At 30.1% G+C, this 21,604-nt stretch overlaps 4 protein-coding genes and 1 non-coding gene across 6 annotated transcripts; 4 read left to right on the forward strand and 1 right to left on the reverse strand.

Annotated features, from left to right (window-relative positions):
• Positions 1-5,002: 5,002 nt before the first annotated feature.
• LOC123216579 (probable xyloglucan endotransglucosylase/hydrolase protein 32) lies at positions 5,003-6,979 on the forward strand. Its single transcript, XM_044637035.1, has 4 exons — positions 5,003-5,285; positions 5,375-5,475; positions 5,571-5,788; positions 6,494-6,979. The coding sequence occupies exons 1-4, from the start codon at positions 5,087-5,089 to the stop codon at positions 6,864-6,866; spliced, it is 891 nt and encodes a 296-aa protein (XP_044492970.1). The 5' UTR covers positions 5,003-5,086; the 3' UTR covers positions 6,867-6,979.
• A 1,090-nt stretch (positions 6,980-8,069) lies between these two features.
• TRNAY-GUA lies at positions 8,070-8,156 on the forward strand. The gene is given in 2 exon segments: positions 8,070-8,106; positions 8,121-8,156. It is a non-coding gene; the product is annotated as a tRNA-Tyr (tRNA).
• Positions 8,157-9,626: 1,470 nt separating this feature from the next.
• On the forward strand, positions 9,627-12,800 carry LOC123209746 (dual specificity phosphatase Cdc25). Its single transcript, XM_044627885.1, has 3 exons — positions 9,627-9,788; positions 9,867-10,005; positions 12,478-12,800. The coding sequence occupies exons 1-3, from the start codon at positions 9,706-9,708 to the stop codon at positions 12,649-12,651; spliced, it is 396 nt and encodes a 131-aa protein (XP_044483820.1). The 5' UTR covers positions 9,627-9,705; the 3' UTR covers positions 12,652-12,800.
• Positions 12,801-15,426: 2,626 nt separating this feature from the next.
• Positions 15,427-19,259, forward strand: LOC123209666 (4'-phosphopantetheinyl transferase HetI-like). Of its 2 annotated transcripts, XM_044627800.1 has the most exons (9): positions 15,427-15,530; positions 15,732-15,881; positions 16,055-16,230; positions 17,050-17,117; positions 17,254-17,352; positions 17,490-17,645; positions 17,771-17,890; positions 18,644-18,773; positions 18,859-19,259. In XM_044627800.1, exons 2-9 carry the CDS (start codon positions 15,778-15,780, stop codon positions 18,975-18,977), a joined length of 972 nt encoding a protein of 323 aa, XP_044483735.1. In that variant the 5' UTR covers positions 15,427-15,530; positions 15,732-15,777; the 3' UTR covers positions 18,978-19,259. The 2 variants fall into 2 exon arrangements, with proteins under 2 accessions (XP_044483735.1, XP_044483742.1); XM_044627807.1 differs by lacking the exon at positions 17,254-17,352 and having other exon boundaries at positions 15,452-15,881.
• Positions 19,253-20,906, reverse strand: LOC123209683. Its single transcript, XM_044627816.1, has 2 exons — positions 20,861-20,906; positions 19,253-20,140 (listed from the first exon to the last, which is right to left on the reverse strand). Exon 2 carries the CDS (start codon positions 20,138-20,140, stop codon positions 19,253-19,255), a length of 888 nt encoding a protein of 295 aa, XP_044483751.1. The 5' UTR covers positions 20,861-20,906.
• Positions 20,907-21,604: the final 698 nt, after the last annotated feature.

The raw sequence follows: 21,604 nt of genomic DNA on the forward strand, positions 1-21,604 counted from the left end.
GAGCTTAAAGTTACACAATAAAACAATGAACATAGTAAAAAGTGAGCCTCCTTCCTATTAATTATAATACCAATCCATAATACTTGCCTCCATTCCCATTGTTCCTTTTGTCGTAAGAGTCCATCCACGCCAAAATTGAACAAAGGATTAATTGCCTCAAATTTTTTTCTTTTTTCTTCATTTTAGGGCATTTGATCATTATAATTTCCTTCCATTAATTTTTAAGGTAAGTTTTATTAACATAACAAAATCTCGAATCAAGAGAGTAATAAAATCAACAATCAAATTGTTGATATTCATTTTACATGTTACATTTGAGAGCAAGCTTTTCAATGACATCGAATCAAGAAAAAATAATAATAGGTGAGTAAATAGATTTTCAAGCATAAAAGGTGATAAATATTATTTCATTAATTTCGGATGGAAAATAGCATTAGGTCCCTTTTTGGATCTTTATAAATGTTAGAGAGCAAAGTTAACAGGGAGCAATTTTTTAATGCCAAAAGGACTACTATCCAATTTGGATTTCACAATCTGTCGGCCCATTTCACCGACAGTGAAAGCTCCGTCGTATCGTAAAAATTCCACAGTGATAAGATTTAAATTTGATTTTCCCTATCAAGGCCCATCTACAGGCAGCCCAAATATAGTCCAATTTAGAACAGTGAAGCCCAATAGGGTTGATCCAATTGCAGTGTCTATTTATTCTCAATTTTCTACCATTGAATTCATTCTTCATTCGATTGATTTCTCAATTCACACCAATCCTCCAGTGCCTTATTCAAATACGTAATATTATGTGTATCTATTTTAGATATATACTTATATATATAATTATATGATTAAACATTACTTTATCTTTAATTTAAAATCATTCAATCATATAATAACATATATCAAGTGTATACTTATTTATGTATCCAAAGTAGATACATATATTTTTATTATTTTCAAATGAAAAATACTATACATATCCATTTTGGATATACAAATAAATATACACTTATTTGTGTTATTATTTAATTAGGTATTACTTTATTGTTAATTCATAATCCTCCAATCATATAAAACACAAATCAAATATAAACTTATTTGTATGCCCAAATAAGTGTATTCACTTTAAATACACTTATTTAAATCAAATATAAATTATTTTTTTTCTATCAAATAATAAGTAATATTTTATGTATTCACTTTAAATACATAAATATATACATATCTTTATATGTCATCATATGATTGAGTATTATTTTATTTTTAATTCAAAATCACTCAATTATATAATAATATATATATATTTATCTATTCAAAATAGATATATATAATTTTATTGATCATAAAATATTTCAAAAACTAAACATTATTTTATTTTAATGTAAATTTGATGTAATAAGATATTTTTATAATTAATTATAAAACTACAAATTGATAAAGTAAGATTGATTATTACATAAAACAATCTCAATTTCTTAATTTTAAATTTTCAAACAAAATAATAAATAATATGATGTATGAATATAAATAAATTTGAGAGGCCAAGATCCCAAAGTTAAAAACTGAGGATAAAACATCTATTAAGTTGGGGTCTTAAATATACTTAAAATTATATATTATGATTTTTAAAATGTTAAATTAATTCATTTTTCTAAAATAAAAATACTTTTTTCTTTCTAATTTCCTTGTCATGAAATTGATGCAAGAATTAGATCATAAATCCACACCATTCTCATCCATTAATTTCGAATAAACAACAATATGATTGACCGATGAAATAATTTGAATAATAAAATATAAGATTTTATATATAAAAAAAATATAAGTTTAAGTTTTTTTTTTTTTTTTTTGGATATATTTAGATGAAATTTTGAATTATCTAATTAAATAATGTATTTTAACCCAATCTAACAATTAGATATGGTAATGGGCCGTGTCAGGCCTAAGGCCCATACAATAATAGATCTTTGGGCTGGATTAGCCTATATATTTTTAAAAGCCCAAAGTCTAACCTTATATATAAATGGGTCAACCCTAACCTTAAATAGATCAGTTGATTTATTTATAATCTCTTGTTTGTGGTGAAAAAATATTGTAGTTATATAAGAAAAAATATTATAAGTTCATAATATAGTACAAATAAATTGATTTATATACTGTATAAATTACAAACATAAATAAAATATACTATATTATTTATCTACTCATTTTTAACATTCAAATCTCTGAATTTTTTTGATATTGAATCTATTTGTAACATTTTATAATGATAAAATTGAAATAAAAATAAAATTATAAATACAAATAATTATTATTTGTGAACTCAGATAATTTAAAAAAAAATTGATGAGAAAAAATAAGATTAAAAATATAATAAAAGAATTGCGATGGAGAGAAATTAAAATTAATGAAGAGCTACATTGGTTTATATAAAAAATAAATAAATAAAACTTAAAAACTTCTACCTTTATGACAGAATCTAGCTTTGATAGAAGGGTAGAAACCTTTTTGTGGTCTTATTTTTTTAATTTTTGTTCTTTTATATAACAATAGACCAAATTGGGTTGGTTTATAGGTATAATATTAAAATTCATACTCTACCCTAAAAAGTTTATAGACTAAGTCTGATATACTATAATATCTTATTAGACCTTATTAGACTAAATTTTAAATTCATATTTTGGGTCAGGTTTTTGTTCCATTTGATTCAATTGGCATGACTCCTAAAATTAATTAAAAATAATAATATGATAATTAATTAAAAAAAAAGAGAATATGATAACAAAATCAGTATTTTGTCGGTGAAAAGGCCCCAATGCCATGTCAATTTCTGCTTGGCCGACACAATAGTTAAATTTTTTATAACTGAAAAGCAGGCTCAATCTTTGATAAAATTTAGCCCCATGCTGTTGTTGCGTCAGACAGAGAGGGGAGCGAAGAAGGTGTCGGTTTGATTGGTTAATTTTCATTTTCAGTCCATCATTGTACGTCTTATCAGTACTACTGTAAAATTCAATCTCATGGATTTTTGGCCACAATTTGGAATCTTTACTTGTCCCCTAAATTAAATGCTTCTAAAAAACAAACAGTGAAAGTAACAAACTTTGATTACCCTTTTTCCCCTCCTTTGATTAAATGCTTAACTTGTGAAGATTGTTTATGGCATTGTCTTAGTGCCAAGAATGATCTCATAATGAATGAATAGGAGAGAATTACAAAGAGACAGGTCACTAGGCTCAGCCCACAGATTTTTTTATGATTATCAACACATTTTGTTACAACATAAACTCCAATTCGGAGAATAACTATTAAAAGTGATTAATCGAAAATAATTTGATCTATCAATTAATATTTTTTTAACGTTAAAATATCAATTTTGTCATGATCCTATCTCTAATTTTAAACCTAAAATTTGAATGTAACCAATGAAATTGTAATTCTTTCATTTGTTATAGAGATATAAATAATAGTTTAAGAGAAAAGGTAAAGAGAGAGAAAAACCGAATGCTAAATTGGATATATAACTTCATTTAATTAACATATAACATTTAAGATGATTATTCTAAGATAAACTAAGAGGTTTTTATCAAAATCTAAGAACTCTTTTTAAAACCCAGGTCCAAAATTTAGTTATTTATTAAACATAAATTTTATAATCTCTATTTACACCCTGTTTGAATATTTTTCTAAAGTTATTAATAATATACTCATAGACATAGACTCTTAATTAATGAACTGAATTATATTAAAAATCATTTTATGTCAAATTTTCATTATGTTTTTTTTATTTTTTACTATAATGGATATTGAGATTAATAACAAATCCTTATTGTCCTTATCATAACCTATTTGGCATAAAATTCTAAATTATATATATCTATCAGAGACAAAAAATATCATGAACAGTTTGACGGCCATTAGAGAGGCCTCCATTGAATATGTTAATGTATCATTAATATTTCACATAGGGTTGTTTCAATGTCAGAGAAAAAGGCAAATGGATCTGTGGTTGTTTATCTTGTGAAAAGAAAATTGCCATTGTCTAGTACAAGAATGATATCATAATGAATGAATAGGAAAGAATTATAACGGAGATAAGGTTACTAAATCTCACACCACATGTAACTTTTACGATCATTAGAACAAAATTATTCCATTTGTTGAGGGAATCAATGGCTAATAATGAAATCAAACACAAGGGCCCAGATAGATACATGATGACCCACTTTGGTAATGAAGCTCAGAGATTGACATACACATTATTACTCACAAAGAATTGACTGTGTCAGAATCTGACCATATTGATCCTCCGTCCATGGCCTGGAAACCTGACATACTCAGAGGAAAATGTAATGGTTAAATGCACAGTATTTGAGAGTAATCAAACATTGTTTGCTTTTAAGAACTAGACACATCTGGATAGAGCCTTAAACGAGGAAAGAAAACTTGACACAAATTTCAGGAAGTCCACACAAAGTCACAAATGACAACCAGGATCCAAGAAGCACCGAGTATCCAAGACTCTCCTAGCTTAAAATGGGAAAAAGGTTTTTGAACTTCACAGTAATGTGAAAACTTAATAGAGTGGTTCATATTTTCATATCAACCCTTGCTCTCGTACTTACAATCTTTCTTTTTTTATCACTTAAATTATTATTTTGGATAAAATGCATGAGATGTTCAAAAAAAAAAAAAAAGATATAAAATATGCCCATCTACATATTCTACATGTCACTTTTTTTTTTTTAATCCTTGTTTTCTGCAAGTGAACATGATTCTCATAAAGAAAGGGAATGGAAGTAGTTGTGAACTTCCAAGGTGGGAAAACCTCATATTAAGTACTTTCTACATTTTGCAGGTCTATAATTATTCTGCACCTGTATGGCCCTTCAATTCAGCAAATAATTTTTAGCCTATTAACTATTCATCAACAGCTTCTTTACTATTCCAAGGAGGGTCCACTAATATTTTTATTTACAGCATCTATACGGCCATACTCTTTTGATCATTCACTAACTGTCTCATTTTGCATTTATATTCACATAATCTTCCTACTTCCCTTTGCTCAATCTTCTTCTTCTTCTTCTTCTTCATGGCTCATCACCTCTTTCTCTTTCTTTTCCTTCTTCTTCTTCGTTTCACCAATGCCTATTGGCCCCCCTCTCCAGGCTACTGGCCAAGCTCCAAAATCAGGTCCATGAGCTTCCACAAAGGCTTCAGAAATCTCTGGGGTCCTCAACACCAATATGTTGACAATAATGCATTAACAATCTGGCTTGACAGTACTTCAGGTAATTTAATCTCAACTCAAAATTTATTTACTTCAGAAATCTATTTCTTTTCCTTTTCTTTAATCCCATTTCTTGATTTTTGATTGCAGGAAGTGGGTTCAAGTCAATTAAGCCTTTCAGGTCAGGCTATTTTGGAGCTTCCATTAAGCTTCAACCTGGTTATACAGCAGGAGTTATTACAGCCTTTTATGTGAGATTAATTTCACTAACCTGGAAACATTTATTTTTTGTACTCTTATTATATGCTTTAATATGACATGAAACTTTAATATAATCTTTTTGCAGCTTTCAAATAGTGAGGCTCATCCAGGGCAACATGATGAAGTGGATATTGAGTTTTTGGGAACAACATTTGGGAAGCCTTATACATTACAAACAAATGTTTACATCAGAGGAAGTGGAGATGGAAAAATCATTGGGAGAGAAATGAAGTTCCATTTATGGTTTGATCCCACCAAAAATTTTCACCATTATGCAATTCTATGGAGTCCTAAAGATCTCATGTAAGTTTTAGTTTACTTCATTTTCAGCATATCATGTGATCAAAAAAGTCACGAAATAATTTTTTAAGGCTAAAATGGGGTAGATCTTTCTTTGGTTACACCGATTTAATACTTAATCTAGAAAAAAAAATTGTGTTAATTAAGTGTTACATCTGTACCCAATTGAAAGTTATTAATCATATGAAAAAGGTTAGACAAGTGATTTGGCATGGTAAAAATAAATAGAATGTACATCACATGAAACTAAGATATATACTCTTTCTATATTCAAATCCATTTTATATGCATAAATAGATGTATATTTGATATATATTATTATATCATTAAATAATTTTGAATTAAAGATAATATAATATTTAATTATATAATAATATATATAAATATTTATTTATTTGTATACTGAAAACAAATAGACATAATATTACTTTTCTTGAAATATGAGCACATTAAAGTTATTTTTGGCATGAAAATATATCATAATGTGCTTGAACTTGTTCACTTGTTTTATTCTCTTTGGTTGGGAACTCTAGTATCATATTAAACTTTAATTATTAATAATTTGACCAAAGTGTATAATAATCTTTCAAGGGGCAGGGGACCTGACATGGGCAATAATTGTTCGATGCATTATTAATATAACTATTTGATGTGATGTATTTTATACCAAGCATCAGTGGCAAAACCCATAATGCAAATAATTTTCAGATTTTTTGTTGACGATGTGCCCATAAGGAGGTATCCAAGGAAGAGTGCAGCAACATTTCCCATGAGGCCAATGTGGGTATATGGTTCAATTTGGGATGCCTCATCTTGGGCAACAGAAGATGGAAAATACAAAGCTGATTATAGATACCAACCATTTGTAGCTAAATATACCAATTTCAAAGCAGAGGGTTGCACCGCTTATGCATCTGCCCGGTGTCACCCTGTCTCCGCCTCTCCATACCTATCCGGCAAGCTAAGTCGGCAACAATATTGGGCAATGAGATGGGCTCAAACTCATCATATGGTATATGACTATTGTAAGGATCCCAAAAGAGACCATTATTTAACACCAGAGTGTTGGAAATTAAAGTAAACTTAATAATTGTTGTTTTTTTTCTTTGATTGTATTTCTCTCTCTATTTTTGTTTTGGATATTTGAAAAAGGGTGTCCTGAAATGGATTGAAATTTTTATTCTTGTTATGGAAGTATTGGTGTACAAATAGATAAGAGAAAACTAAAAAATTGTGAGAGGGAGAGAGTAATGAATGAGAGAAAAGGAAATCATGAGATAAAGTTATTCTGAGACTGAATATAAGATTTTACCTATTTAATATAATTGATTTAACTTCAAAAATATAATACTCAAATAAATTTTTTTTGTTATAAGGTAAAATCACGAGGGGAAAGAATACAACCTAAGCAGAAATGGGTTCACTGGCCCACGCAAAAAGAGGAAGATTGGGCCATTAGCCTTGGTGTTTGCTCTTGGCATATCTAAATAAAGCATAAGTTTTTGTTCATCAGGAAATTGAGGCACCGGGTAAGTTGGGACACATTGACATGGACAGGACATTGTCTGTTGATCACTTTTCACAAACATAACATCAATCAAAGATAGAAAAAGGCAAATTGATTCATTATAAACAATAAAATTTCTAAAAATGATAATGTAGTGTGATGATAAAAAAAAAAAATATTAATAATTGTTTAATGTCCTAATATAAATTTGGTAAAGTTCATACATATTCACCATTTGATTAAATACATTCAACTAAAAGACAAGGTAGATTTAATGATATATATATATATATAAAACTATACATATACATTTTTTATAGACAATTTATATACACAAATAATATATTATCATGTGGTTCGATAATTTTAAATTAAAGATAAAATAATATCTAGTTATATAATGAAATATTATTTATGATTCAATTTATATATAAAAAAAAATGTGTATACATATTAATGGTTGCGAGAGAGACTTCTAAGGTATTTATGGTTTGAATGGTAGTTAGCAAAACTTTGATGTGATGAATTGTAAAAAGATAGAAGAAAAGGAATTTGTTTCACAATTACAAAGTTACAAAATATAAAGGGTTTATATAATTCGCTCCCCCAAAATCTTTTAAAATTACCAATAAACATAAAACTCTTGATCAAGGATGTCTTTAATAATTTTTAGTAGTAGTTGAGATGTTTGATTTTAAGTGTTTTTTTTCATGGGGTAGGGGGACAAATTAACCCAATTATGAAATTGTGGAGAACGTTGTGTTAAATTTCCACAAACCGACCTTAGCTCAGTTGGTAGAGCGGAGGACTGTAGTTGATAGCAGAAAAATCCTTAGGTCGCTGGTTCGAATCCGGCAGGTCGGACGCTTTTTGTGATATGGACATGAAATTAGAGATGACAATTACTAGCAATTAGAAACTTAGATACAAGCGTTCTCACTTCCTCTTCTTTTTATCTTTTTTAAATGTATATTAAAATGATTAATATATGATATTTAAAATAGTGTTCTGATTTTAATTTTAGTTGATTTTATTATTTAATATATTTATATTATATTTAGAGAATACAAGAAAATGATTTTTTCTCATAGAGATGAAAATACGAACAAGATTTTTCTTTATGAAAAGCGGACGAGGATTCAGTTTCATCTTGCAATAGGGATGGAGATGAAAATAAGGACGAGGATTGAAATTCCTTCCTCACTTTTCCGCATTGTCATCTTTACATATAATATCTTTGTACAAAGTGTATATTCAAAGAATATGTTAATGTTTTTTAGGATGATTCAAAAGATTTTTCGTTTACCTTAATAATTTATATTTTATTATTAATATTATTTTGTTTAATTAATTAGATAATAAAATATTTTAAAGTAATATGACATATACTATAAGAGATAATATAATTACTATTTTCATTTTAAATTTAAAGAAAATTAATATAATCTTAATTTTGTTACACTTAGATCCTTATTTAATTTATAGGATAAAATCTTCTTCGTATTAAATTAAAATAAAAACCAAACCTAAAATTCGATTGTGACTATTTTACCCATACCCTAATATATTCAATTAAAATTACAAGTCACTCAACCCACCATCGGTTGTGACTCATTATCACACACCATGGATTGTCTATAGCACCAACATCGACCAAACTCTCACAAAACCCTCACCTTCTGAGTTATTACCATTTTCCTTATATATTTCTTTTCCAACCTCCCACCTTTAATTTGTTATAAGTTCTCTCCATTTTCATCTTTTTGTTTTAATTTAACATATTTGAATACATTTAAGTAAAAGAATATATCTCTGGTATTTTTTTTTACTAATCATTAAATATAATAATTATTTATATATATGTTAATTTTATCAAATACAATAGTAATTTATATATAATACTCTTCAAAATAATCTACGAAACACATACCTAAATATAATGATTCATTATTTATGTCAAAATTGTATAGAATGAAAATGTTGTATTGCATCTCACAAATATGTGTATATACTTGCAATAAATGAAATGCGGTAGACATAGTTATTATATCTTACTATATATGATATATTTTTTAAAATACGATACAATATAAATAAAAAATGATATGTATAATAAAATATATTAAATTAACGTGATATAATATGATCTAATTAATATATTGTATAATGTGATATATATATTATTAATATAAATTGATATATATTTAAAAAAAATATGATAGAAACATATATGAAAAATGGTAAGTTTTGAGAGTTTGAAATATTTTCAAATAGAGACGTGGAGGATTCTATTGTTATTTTTTTTTAATGCCCTTGCGAGTTGAGGGTTATTATTATTATTATTATTATTTTTAAAATTTTGAGTTATTGGAATTTGGAAGCTGGAAGAAGGGGAACAATTGAGGAGAAAGCAATGGCTCGAACTATCTCCTACATAACCAGCTCTCAGCTACTCTCTTTGAAACCGCGCCCAAATATCGCCGTCATCGATGTCAGGTACAACCACACTCGTTGCAATACGAATTTAAGTAGCTAAGATTCGTTATTTAATTTGTTGATGGTATTTTTGTGAAGGGACGATGAGAGGAGTTACGATGGCCATATTACCGGCTCTCTGCACTACGCCAGCAGCAATTTTACCGATAACATCTCAAATCTAATTCAACAGGTCAAGGGCAAAGATACCCTCGTTTTCCATTGCGCTTTAAGCCAGGTTTTTCTGCTTTTCCTCTTTTTCTTTTTTTTTTTTAACCCTTGCTTATTTTTGAGGATATTAATTGTTTGAGGATTTTTATTTTTTTAATTTTCTGCTCTTTCTGTTGATCTGTTTGACTATATTTGTGTGTATATATATAATGGCTCTCTCGATTCAATTTTATGTTTACTGTGTTTATTGATTAGGTTTAAAGTTCAGCTGGGTTTCACTAATGAGTAAAAAAAGCCATTTTGTTAGAAAGATGCTTTCAGGGAACCCAAAGAAGTACATAATCTGCTACACATGTACATCAAAGTATGGATTGGAAGAATTGTTGGGTGAAAGCTCTGTACTGTACACTATTTAGTATGTGAAATATAGAGTTATTTAAGTTAATCATTTAAGCATGGTGCTAATTTTTGTTCTCCATCAAAACATCAGTAGGATTTTCTTCATTCAGTTATTACTTAGAGAGACTTACTTATCACAAATTAGACGAGCACATTGCTGATTTACCATACATGAGACAAGTATAAGCCGGGTTTTTTGTTAACAAAAATACATTCATATTTGAATTTTATAGTTTGACCCTCAATCATTCATTTTAATATTCACTATGTCCTCTTACAAGGACCATTGTGTTGGCTCACATGTGAAGATTTAGTCCTAAAGGTACCTAATGAACACTTCTCATTGTAGAGAAAACATAACATTAAAATACCACCTCTGGTTCTACTCATGATATAGGTTGGTTATTAAGCATGCAACATATTCAAGTTCCCTAGAGACACACAAATAATATGCACATGGAGAGATCATGTTTCTAAATGCACTTCTTAATTAGCAGTAAAGCACATCACATAACCAGGCTAACAAAAGGTATACTTATTAAATGTTCATGATTATGGCATATAAGCATATATACTTTAAAAGAAATATTCAAATTTCATAAGAGAACATGTATTTATATTTGTCATGATTCTAAGACTGTCTCGATTTACTAACCTCTTGACTACTTCAAAAGCAAACTTACAGCATCAAAGCCTAGAAAACTTCTTTAGAGATCACCCATCCACTAACTCTAAGTACCCACATATTTTGACTGTTTAAAATCTTTAATTCCTTTCAAGTATTTTTCAAAAGCAAGTCAAAATGCTGAAGAAATTAGGTATTTTATTATTAACTATAGATAACTCAAATTTTCAGAGGATCACCTTTGAACTAATGTAAAAGATATGTTAATATCTGTACTGCTCAAATTTTCAGAGGATCACTTTTGAACTAATGTAAAAGATATGTTAATATCTGTACTGCTCAAACCATGGTATTGCTCTGCTGTCTTGTTTACCTCAATTGTAAACTGTCACGGCTCTCTGCTTATGAGTAGTATCTTCTTTGAAGAGCTGCTCCTTTGTGTTTGGAATATTGTTTGTGGTTTGCATGGACGGTTAGACTTTGGGTTTGGAGGCCTATGCTGGAGCTTTTATGAGATTATTATTTTGGTGTATATGCATACTTTTCTGGTTAATAAACATCTCCCATCTGTCTGTTATTTGAATCATTAGATCTATATTTTCAATTGTTTGTCTGAATATTGGATTTTGTTGTGAACTTTAATGTCATTCCTTTGAATGTTTGGGGAATTAGTTATAAATAGAACATATTTATTCAACTTAAATACCTTTGTCAAACTTGCTCATGCATCTGGTAAGGAAAACTTGCCCACCATCACTTAAGGAAATCAACCATGCTAGCAAGTTAGGTAGAGCTTATATAGCATTGTTATCCCGTATCTGTAAAGCATCCAGTGAACCTAACAAAAATTTTATGAGCAATGATTCAGTGGTGCTCTGCAAGCTCTTGTTTCCTTTCAGAAGTGGCACCCTTATGAATGGTTTGTGAAAGCAGTTTTTGAAAGATGCCATTCTAGGAGGAGATTTTTTGTCTTTTATAGACAGTCAAATTATTGGGTCTGCAAAGTATATTTTTTGAAACTTAGTCTTTGATTTGTCTAATTCCCATAATGCGACGCCTCCTAAACTTCTTAGCAAAATACTTGATCATGAGCTTTTGATAACCTGCAAAATTATATCATGACTCTTCACGAGGTCTTGAGCTTAGTGGTTTGGAACAGGGTTGGATTTGAGTTGAATTGAGCTTGAGTTTGACTCAATTTACATGTAATTGAGCTTGAGCTCAAGCTCGTTGGAGGTTAGCTTATTTCGGGCTCGTTTGAGCTGAGTTCAAACTCGAATTCGAACGAGCTCAGTTCGAATCCAGCATTAGTCTGGAATTTTGATTAGTCTTCATTAACAGACTTGTTCCTTTAATAACAGTTTTTCTTTTATTGTTCCTTAGTTATAAATGCTATAATTTTTTCAACTTAAGAAATGTTGTGTTGCAATTTTCTCTGTTTCTGTTCAATGACAAACTAAGATACTTGACTTTTTGAAGGTTTACGGGTTAAAAATGTTGTGGATGACTTTGTAGGTTCGGGGACCAACTTGTGCGAGGAGGCTGGCTAATTATCTGGATGAAAAGGTGGAAGATACTGGAATCAAGAACATTTTCATCCTTGAACGTGGATTCAATGGCTGGGAAGCTTCGGGTAAACCTGTTTGTCACTGCACTGATGCCCCCTGCAAGGGAGAGAGTTCAAAATGATAATTTGATTAAAAGTGAAAAAAACAACATTGTTATGTGATGACATCTATCATAATTTATACAACATCATCACTTATAGAATGTATTTTGGACAATGGTATTTACTACCGGATGTTTTAGAATGTGTTATATGTTTGTGATTTGGGCTCTGCCTGAGTGTTCTTTTGCCAGCTTCATGAATTAAGAAGATGAGACAGCCATTTTAGAGTCACACTGCTTAAACATTCAAGAACGTAATTGTCTAATAAGTGAAAATTGGATACCTGAAAAATATGAAAAGAAGTATTGTCTTTTTAATAAGTAAATCTGACAAGTACTCTAATTTAAGTTAGAGTATACAAATGAAGTATCATCATGCGATTGAATAATTGAATTAAAAATAAAATAATATTAAATTATATGATAATATATTATTTATACATATAAATATATATATAATAATATTCAATTTTTAATTCAAAAAATAGGTGGGATCTTAATTTCTCTTCAGAAAATTTACACAAAATTACAGGAACATCTTTACTTGAGGTTGAGAAAATATTTTAGGGGAATTAATTAATTTTATATAATTTTAACTTTTTTAATTCATTGTAAGAATATAATTAAAACTCTAATTTAATACCGTTTTATTTTTATTATTAAAACTTTCAAACAATTTTTATTTATATTGTTATCTAAAAATTAAAAAAAATCTTATATTAAAATTATCATAATACCAGTAATTAGGATTTGATTATAGGAAAATTATATTAAATATCCATTTTACCCTTTTATTAAGCAAAAATGCCCATTTCTCTAATTCCTAAGCAAAAATATCAATTTTTCCTATTCCTAAGCAAAAATACCCTAATTTTTTTTTTTAAATATCGAAACTACCCTTCACCACATCTATATAAACTCTCTCACTCTCACTCTCACTCTCATTATATACATTTTTTATATCACTTAAACACTCACTTTCACTCTCATTTTTACTTAATATCAATTATTATGGGTTCGTTCGAAAGGAAGAAGTTCGTATTTCTGAATTTGAGTCGAAAAAATCAATTCGTGAAAAAAAAATATTTATATGAATTTTAACTCAAAACTTAATTTTATTTGTTAAATCTAGTTTATATGTCATATAAAATGGGCATTTGGATATTTGATAATAATTTAATGGTTAAATAAATGTTAGAAAAACATGGAGGACATTTTGATATTACACAATATATAAAAAATTTAAATAACATGTTAAGAATAAATAGATATATTGAAATACTTTAGAATGTCAACAATAAAAAAATCACTCGAAAATCTGAAAAAACATATCTAAATTTTGAAAATTACACGTTCGAATAGCTTAAGAATGAGAAAACCAAAAAATCGATCTGAAATTTTGTAATTACATCATAAAACGTGTATCAAAAAACATAAAACTAAAGAAACAGATGTCAAATTTAAAAACTATATATCAAAAAAGTCTAGCCCAGTCATGAACAAGCTCAAAATCATAAAAATCGAAAATCCTAAATTTAGTAAAACAAAAAAACTATATAATACACACTGAAATAATTTTATTTGGGCCTCCAAATTGGATGCAACTAGAAAAGCTAGTTGTCATTGTAGAGCTTGAAACGAGCTTTACGTTGAAATATTATAAGCCCTGTAACTCCTCCCGGATCAAAAGTTATAACTGTTCAAAGTTTATCACCTATAGACTCTATAGTTAAAAAAAAATCAATTTCCACCCTACCCACGGTTTTCACGGTTCAGTGTAAAATTTCCCATGGACCCCCGTGGATCTCCTCCTCTTCCCCCTCCCCCTAAAATTTTGAAAACTCTAAATTCCCTCTACCCCATGGGCGCCTGTGGGAGATTAACGTAGTACCGATAGATCTAACCTATTTTTCGGTCAAAACTTGTCATTTTAGCCTCTAATTTCAACACAAATCCAATCTACATATCCAATAACACAAAACACCTCAAGAAATTTAAGTAAAACAATTAAGAATCAAAACATTTTATGTATTGTTCAAAATCGAAACCTTAAACATTCAAACCTCAAAATCTTCCTCAAATCTCAATACTCCTAATAATAAATTGATTCAAACAAGAAGTGGAATGATATACTATCCTTATTTTTCATTTCAACACAAATCCAATCTACACATCTAATAACACAAAACACCTCAAGAAATTTAAGTAAAATAATCAAGAATCAAAACATTTTATGTATTGTTCAAAATCGAAACCCTGAACATTCAAACCTCAAAATCTCTCTCAAATTTCAATACTTCTAATAATAAATTGATTCAAATAAGAAGTGGAATGATGTACTATCCTTATTTATCATTTTTGGTTGTTAAAAAATACGAAAAATTGTCAAAAAGACCGAAACCCGTTGTGCTGTGGAATACCCATGGGAGATTCCAATTTTTCTTTGAATTTAAACAGTAAATCCATAGAAAATGTAGAGTTTATATATAAGAGCAGTTTAGTCATTTCTCAAATTAAAGACACTTTTGCTTAATTTTTAGAGTTTTGGACAATTTCACTTAACACTCTTTAGTTTTAGGCATTTATTATAATTTCCCTTAATTATATTATTTGAGAGAATAAAGTTCTCAAGTTTAAGGATGAAAGTTGCGTACTAAATTAGGGTCTTACTTATATGCTTATAATGTGTATAAAAAGTAAATTAAAATTATATAATTTTATGAAAAATTAAATTAATTAATTTCCCAAATATTTATATGATAATTTCAAGGTTTAAGAAAAAATAAAATAAAATAAAATAAGGAAAAGGAGGTCATTTTTTTTGGGTTAACTTGAAGGCGGCCTTGGATTACCCACCCACCAAACCAAACGCAGAAGTTCTTGTTTCTTCCTACGCGAAGGCATTCTCTCTTCTCTCTATTCTTCGGATTTACGAACCCTTTCAATTTTTGCCCTTTTCATCTTGTTAATAACACTGTTTTAGTCAAAGTAACATAGAATCTTGGATATTTTGTGAATGCCTTGTGCTTTGGGTTCAAATTTCATTCAAATTTATGTTTCTGCTAATTGTTTATTAATGAAGGCAGTTGCTTTTCTTTAAGGTTTGTGTATGTGAGTATTAGATATGTTCAGCTGTTCTATGTATGAATGTTCTCGCCTCTACACAAAACTCTCAAATTCGCAATGAATATATATTGCTTTCAGAGGAATTTCTCAGCTGCTTTGCCGCCTGTCCAACTACCATCTCAAAGGTATCAGCCATCCTATTTTTTACATTATTTTTGTAATCCATCTACGCATTTCATAACATTTGGGTTATTAGCATTGATATGATTTTTTATTGTAGATATATGTGTTTGAAGCTTTGCGATCTGTATCAATGATGAATTTTTTTCTTGTTTCTATCTTATGTTTTGGCCTGCAGGGAGACCCACCTTTGGTATATTGTACCTGATGAGGTGAAGAGTACATCTCTCCTAAATCATTACTTAGAACTTCTTTCACCAAGGGAGAAGGAAAATATTTATCGACTGCGTGGAGATCAGCACAAGAAAACTGCCCTGCTAGCTCGGGCCTTAGTTCGCACAACCATTGCCAGATGTAGGTACTTGATGTTTCTAATGAAACACTCCTCATTTTTCATTACATTTATTATTGGACACAGAAATCAAGCTCACGATATGTCACTAAACTTGATATTCTTGTTATATATGGACACTGTGTCAGCACTAGATTTTTAGTTGGAGAATTTTCTTATGAATTGTTATATCAATAATTTATTTATGATTAACATGCATATCAGTTAGTCAGAGAATATATGTTAGTGCACTGCAATTGCTCTAAGTTTTTAAAGTTATAGAGGTATGTGATGTAGAAAGTTTGAGTTAAAATGTTAGAATATAAAACCATTTGATAATTTTGGATATGTTGACACCTTCCATTCAAATGAAAACTCCATAGAATCTCATCACTCAAGAGAAAGTTAAAGCTTATGGAAAACAAAAGTCTCACTGACTATTAGAAAGTAAAGATGTTGAAATAAATGGTGGGAAGATGTTACAGTAACAAGCTGTGCAGTATAGTAAGTTGCTTAGTTAGCATTATTATTTAATAAGTCTTAGTTACAATTTGTGTGATTCAATTATTCAGGGAATTAGTTGTAATACACTTCATGGTTGTATAAAAGGAGCAGTAGTCTTGCAAAAGTTTAGTAAGTAAAAGTTCCAGATCTTATCTTGATTCATCTAACTTTTATTTATTTATATATTTGTTTGAAAATTTATTTCTGTCAAGGAGCCACTAGGAAAAGAAACCCTTTTTTATTTTTTAACTTTTATATATGTATATATGTTATATATACTTCTTTGAATGATATAGTATATTGTATACTTAGCATTGAGCAATACTTGTTACTACTAGATCAAACACATTGTCAAGTAAGTCCAAGAGATTTGAAGTTCCGGAAGAACATCTATGGGAAGCCTGAGGTTAGTTCTATTTTGGATGGCTTAGCTATCTGTTTTTTGTTGAGCTTACTTGCTTTTCCTTCCAATTTGTATTTTTTAAGTGCATTTTGTTATCTTGATACACTTATTGCTTTATTTTTATATTATGAGGTAATAGGTAGACTTGCAAGATAATGATTGGTGTATGCTGCCATTGCATTTTAATATCTCACACGCATCTTCTCTAGTAGCCTGTGGAGTGACTTTGGATGTACCAGTAAGTATCCTCTTCTTTAGGAGTTACAGAGATCAATTTATGTGATGGTTAAATAATGGCTAAATATGCTTACTAAATAAGTGAATAATGTAATGGGAACACTTTTTAAACTTTGTTGTGTATGCTTCTTATTCTAGATTGGTATTGATGTAGAAGAGAAACAACGAAGAACTAAGAGCAATATTTTAGCTTTTGCAAAACGGTACTTTTCTCTGGAGGAAGTGAAATTTTTAACTGCAATGTCAGACCCTGAAATTCAGCGTCAGGAGTTTATCAAGTTATGGACTCTCAAGGTAAGCAAGGTTTTCTGAACTACTAAAAAGTGAAAAGATTTTTATGGCCGGATCATAAAAGTCAGATTATCCGATTGCAATTTATGCTTTTCTTTGTCTTTCATTAAGATAAATTTCCTTTTCAGGAGGCTTATGTGAAAGCATTGGGAAGGGGTTTCTCAGCTGCACCCTTCAAGACCTTTACCCTTGGGTCTAGGACCGCAACTATAGGAGGGTTTCATCTTTCAAAGACTTTAGATTCTGAGGTTTGTACCAAATTTCTAGTGAGTGTCTAGTGTAGCATGTGATAAAAAGTATAACAGTTCACAGGGCATGTTGAGGTAACGGTGACCTATTTTCAGTGGCCTTCAAAACTTAGGTTTTTTATTTTTACGTTCATATCAAGTTCTGCTTGGTATTAACAAAAACATAATGTCAAAAATGTTCTCATAATAAGAAGGGAATATAAAAATGAAGTTGAAGATGTTTTACCGTATGTATATTTCTTAACTTGACTTTTATGGATGTCAAACTCAAGTCAGATTATAATTTTGTGTATTTATCATTGTGTGTGTGTCTGTTCATATCATTTAAAAATGTTTAGATTATCTAAAAAATGCCCATAAAATTAGAAAAACTTTAGCTTACCGGAGACAAGCTTGACATAGAGAAGTCAGAATACTAGAATCTTAGGCATCAAAAGCATGCCGTTTTCTCAACAATCCTGAAAACCATCCTGATTGCTTGCTTAAGCGTTATAATGTCTCATTTTCTTTTTTAATCAGTTTTTATCAATTTCAACTACTAAATTAAAATGATGTCGAAATGAGGAAGCAATTTGACTATCAATGATGGGGAACTTATATCTATTAACAGCAGGATCTTATTATGGTATATCCCTATTTGTCATAACGTACATGATTATGTATTTCTTTTATTTGCAAAAATTGTTTGAGTGGATTACAATACTGAACATTTCGAGTGCTGATCACAATCCATTTTCTTAATCATGCTTTCAGGCATCTGAAATTATCCTTGAATCCTCTGACAACCCTGAGACCCTCACAAGCAATTGGCAATTTGCACTCTTGGACTTGGATTGTTCTCATTATGCTGCCATTTGTGTGGAAGAGGATAAATCCAGTGAAGGTATGATACAAATTCTAATGTAATTAAATTAAGATTAATGTAAATGCATGCATAATTTGTTAAAATTTATGTTCTTCATTTGCAGTTAAAATGAGTGTCCCAATGAAATTGAGGGTGTGGAAAACCATCCCCTTTGTTGAAGATGAACTCGTTTCTGGAACCCATGCGGTTGTAGTCATATCTGGCTTGATCAACCAACTGTAAATATGTGTTATAAGACTTCAGATTATGTGTTCGTACAATTGTATTCAGCAATTGGTGAAGGAAATTTTGCAGTCAATAAGGGTAATTTCATTTGAAAATCTTCTGTTAACTCGAAAGGAGATCAAATGAAAATGGAGAGATATGGTAAAGATAGAATGAATATGAAGCTGACTGAAGATGAAAAGAGTTTATGTTATTAGATGGAAAAGGTAATTAAAAATTAGTACAAAATGTATATGAGTTGCCAGTATTAAAAAGAAAAACGCTAGTTTCTCTCATGTATGTATTTTTGTCCTTTTTATGTATTCATCTATGACATATGGGGGTAAATTCAAACTCCGGGGTTCTTCTTGAAATTGTCTCAACAACATTTTGCAGCCTTTAATCCTGGTCCTCCTCCTGTCAATGGAAACTACCCATTCTTTAGGCAGCACGACTATTCTTCTTCCATCAAAAAGCAGCCATGCTCTATCTGTTTTCCTTAAACTTTCTCTCAGTTGATCCACAAATGCACAAGCTCTCTGAATTCTTGAATCCAAAGGAGCAGACCAGTAATTCTGCCACCTCTCCGCATTATCATTACACGGATCAGGTAACCTGATACCAAATCCTGAACCCACATTACAAGAAGGCCGAAATTCCCACACTTGATAAGGATAATAAACTTTTAAAGGATCGTCTCTTGATCTTTCTAGCAATGTTGATGAAATGTATGTTGTTAGGTATTTTGGAGCGTAATAGTCTAGACATGAGATTGCATACGTTACAATTCCGGGTAAATGTTTCAGTTGTTCAGGATTTCGGCACTCTAATCTTTGCATTGAAATGAGACCTCCATCGATCCATTCGGGTTCGAAAACATAAGAAGGGCATTCAAATGTTGGATATCCATTGCTCCACCATAAGTATTGTTCCATGCTTGGCAACATGAGATCCTTTTCATGAGTGTTTGCTGCCATTTCTTTTACTTTATTCATCAAATCTTCCGGTAGTTTTAAGGTTATTTCTCGGAGAAGTTGTGTTCTTTTTTTCAACGAAAGAACTGGCGATTCAGCCTGATAATCATCTTGTTGCTTGAACATATTGCTTCCTTTTTCTCTATGTTTCGGCTCACAAATACATTCAAAATAACATTCCGTAATCTCAGAACCAGCTGGATTCATCTGCAAAAGCATAAATTATTGTTAGACAAGTCTTCGGATGATAATAGCTTTTACAGAATTGGCATATGCAAATGAGACTGACTATAGACCCAAGGAATTAAGTTAGTAAGACTTCATTTATTTATTTTACGACGAAGAATCATATCCGAGTCAATGCATCCATATTGAGGCTTGACTAATCAAACTGAATAAGTAAAACTTGGGATAATGTCATCATCGAATCATTCAAGAGTATTATTTTTTTCAAGTCAACTTCTTGTTTGAAGGCTAATTTATTTACAATTTTTAGTTTTTTTTATATGGCTTTTAATCCCAAATTCAACTTTCTATTATGTTCTAATTATTTTTTTGAATTGCAAATAGGAAACTAATTTCTCATGATTATTTAACAACATGGGAAATTTTTTTATTATTATAAATATAGTGGGATTTTTGTATTAAATTATATCAAAGGATTATTGCTATAAATCAAATCCTATATATCAAACCTAAAGCTATCCATAATTGAGAATGGAATTCGAAATTAATTTAATTTAACAATTGATTAACCCTACTTTGTGCTTAAGAAACCATAAATATATAGAGGGGAAGAAGTTAATTATCAAAGTGAAAGAAAAAGAAAGAACTAAAATAAGTTTCAGAAATTTACAAAAATAGATGAAAGAAAAAGACACATCTAGGAAAAAAAGAAAAAAACAAATAAGTTGGAGAATTTGATACCTTGAACTTTGGTGTGACAATTGAAGCGTTAAACAAGGTGATTGAGCAATGCAAATTACGCAATGTGTAAACTTAATTATATCGGGGCAATACCAGAAAAAGGTCAAGGATTACTTGCTGAAAACGGAATGAGGGCATTATCGGAAAAGTTAGTTTCCTGAAGTCTTTAATTCCAACACTGACACGGCTTTATTGACTGAGTGGGCCTTCAGTTTGCGCGTCATGAGGCAGGCAGTAGACCTGGCCACGGGCCGGTTTGGCCCGTGAACCGGACCGAAACCGGCCCGGATAAACCCGGAACCGGAACCGGCAGACCCGGAACCGGACTGAACCGGAACCGAAACCGTAGCTCTACGGTTCGGTTCCGGTTCACATAAATTGGAACCGTGGAACCGCCGGTTCACACCGGTTTATGAACCGGAGGTTTACTGTGCTTAATCAGAAAAAATTTGAAATTTTTTTGAAATTGTTTTGATTTTTTTTTAAATTTTATTTAAAAAGGCAACGGTTCCCTGCGCAGGGAACCGTTGCCTTTTGAAGGAAAATTGCAGGGGACCAACGGTCCCCTGCAATTTTCAGTGAAGTTCAGGGACGTCCCCTGCAATTTTTGGCATTCCAATTCACCCCCCTATTTCTAATTTTTTTCAAAAAAGTTTTTTTTCTATATATATCCCTTTAAATTCTATTCTCTCAAATCTCAATCTCTCTACTCTCTCACTCAATCCTTCAAACTCTCATTCTCAT

This window comes from Mangifera indica, chromosome 1 (assembly GCF_011075055.1).
Source record: "Mangifera indica cultivar Alphonso chromosome 1, CATAS_Mindica_2.1, whole genome shotgun sequence".
NCBI lineage: Eukaryota > Viridiplantae > Streptophyta > Magnoliopsida > Sapindales > Anacardiaceae > Mangifera > Mangifera indica.